General features: G+C 41.1%; 1 protein-coding gene across 2 annotated transcripts in view; it reads right to left on the bottom strand.

Annotated features, from left to right (window-relative positions):
* Positions 1 to 1,479, bottom strand: part of AGBL1 (ATP/GTP binding protein-like 1) — a 920,262-nt gene that overhangs the window by 747,568 nt on the left and 171,215 nt on the right. For both annotated transcript variants that reach the window (XM_010832175.1, XM_010832176.1), the window contains one exon: positions 4 to 112. In XM_010832175.1, coding sequence (XP_010830477.1) covers positions 4 to 112 — 109 coding nt within the window. The remainder of the gene's footprint in view (positions 1 to 3; positions 113 to 1,479) is intronic.

The raw sequence follows: 1,479 nt of genomic DNA, 5'->3' as shown, positions 1-1,479 counted from the left end.
AATACGCGCTGCTGCTTGTGACCAAGGGAAGTGGACTCTTAGGGTAGCATTGTCTCAGGATCTGAAGACCAGTGGAGATGATAGGCTCCAGACTTTGGTCATCCAGGCAGTTCTAAACAAAGAGAATATCCTATCAGTCACCACCATCTTGTGCAGAATCCCTTTGCTATAATGGTATTTTAGGTAACGAACTGCACACAGCCTAAATGCACAGCAAATACCCTAAAGGTAGACCATCTAATCTGAACATTCTAACGTAGCATTTTGTCTAATGTAGAATCTGCTTTGGTCCAGTCTATCATCTACAGTTTTATTTCTCTTTTACAGCTCATATATTACTGGAGTGAATTAAGTCTGAAAATAGACCTGAAAGATTTTCAAGGGAGGCTGCACCTAAGGTAAGACATTGTCTAGAAGAGCCAAGGGAAGGAAAGGAAATGGTATCTTCCTTCAACCACCCATGTGTCACTGTGAATTATCCCCTAAATTAGAAAATGAGCAGCTGAACTGATAGAAGTCTTACTGTTCTCTTTCAGCTATTATCTGAGGGGGAAATATCAAGGAAAATGTAAAATATGAAATCGGAAGAAAGATTAAGAGAATCCCAAGCACCTAAATTAAATAGCATGCCTCTTCTCAAAGCCCACAGTGTCCGTCCCTCTTGGTAGCAAGACAAAGCAAAGAAAAATTGAGTTTGCAAGAGCTAACATTTTGATGCTGATGGAACATGACAAGATCCTGCTTTTCAGGCACCGTGAAAAATCTAAGAACAAGTATACTAAACTGAGAGAGAGAGAGTGAGTTGGGAGTGGTCAGGATCTCTTTGGCAAAAGCATGGCCATTTCCTTCAGTCTCTTAGTAAACATTTTGTCTCCTGATTTGGTACAGAGAGTTGATTAATGAAAGCCTCCAGCGTGATATTCCTAAAGGGCTTCCAGTAAGCTCTGAGGCCAATAAGTCAGAGCAGGAGATATGGAGGACGCTTTAGAACATGCCACAGAGCAGAGACTGTCTACAGTGACACCCTGCCTGGCACCTTCAGGCCCACATTACAGGCAGCCCCACAGGAAAGAACATGGAGGGGAAAAAGTTAATAAAATTTAAGCCATGAATTCAAGCTACCCAAATGACTCCAGAGTGAAATAAAAGTAAGCCAACTTTCAAAACAGAAAGTTCTTAATACAATCAAGAATGCCTGGGACTTCCCTAGTGGTCAATGGGTAAGATTTCACCTTCCAATGCAGAAGGTGTGGGTTCAGTCCGTGGTCAGAGAGCTAAGATCCCACATGCCTTGCAATCAAAAAACCAAAATATAAAAGCAACAAAATCAATAGTGTAACAAACTCAATAAAGACTTCAAAATTGGTCCACATCAAAAAGAAAAAACCACACTATCTCTCTTCAGTGTGCTCAGACAATACCAATCAGGTAACCTGAACCAACAGCAGGCGCACTTTCCATGGAAAATAAATTAGTTGA

This window comes from Bison bison, unplaced genomic scaffold (assembly GCF_000754665.1).
Source record: "Bison bison bison isolate TAMUID 2011002044 unplaced genomic scaffold, Bison_UMD1.0 scf7180017860443, whole genome shotgun sequence".
Lineage (NCBI taxonomy): Eukaryota > Metazoa > Chordata > Mammalia > Artiodactyla > Bovidae > Bison > Bison bison.
This window is presented reverse-complemented; position numbering and strand designations above follow the sequence as displayed.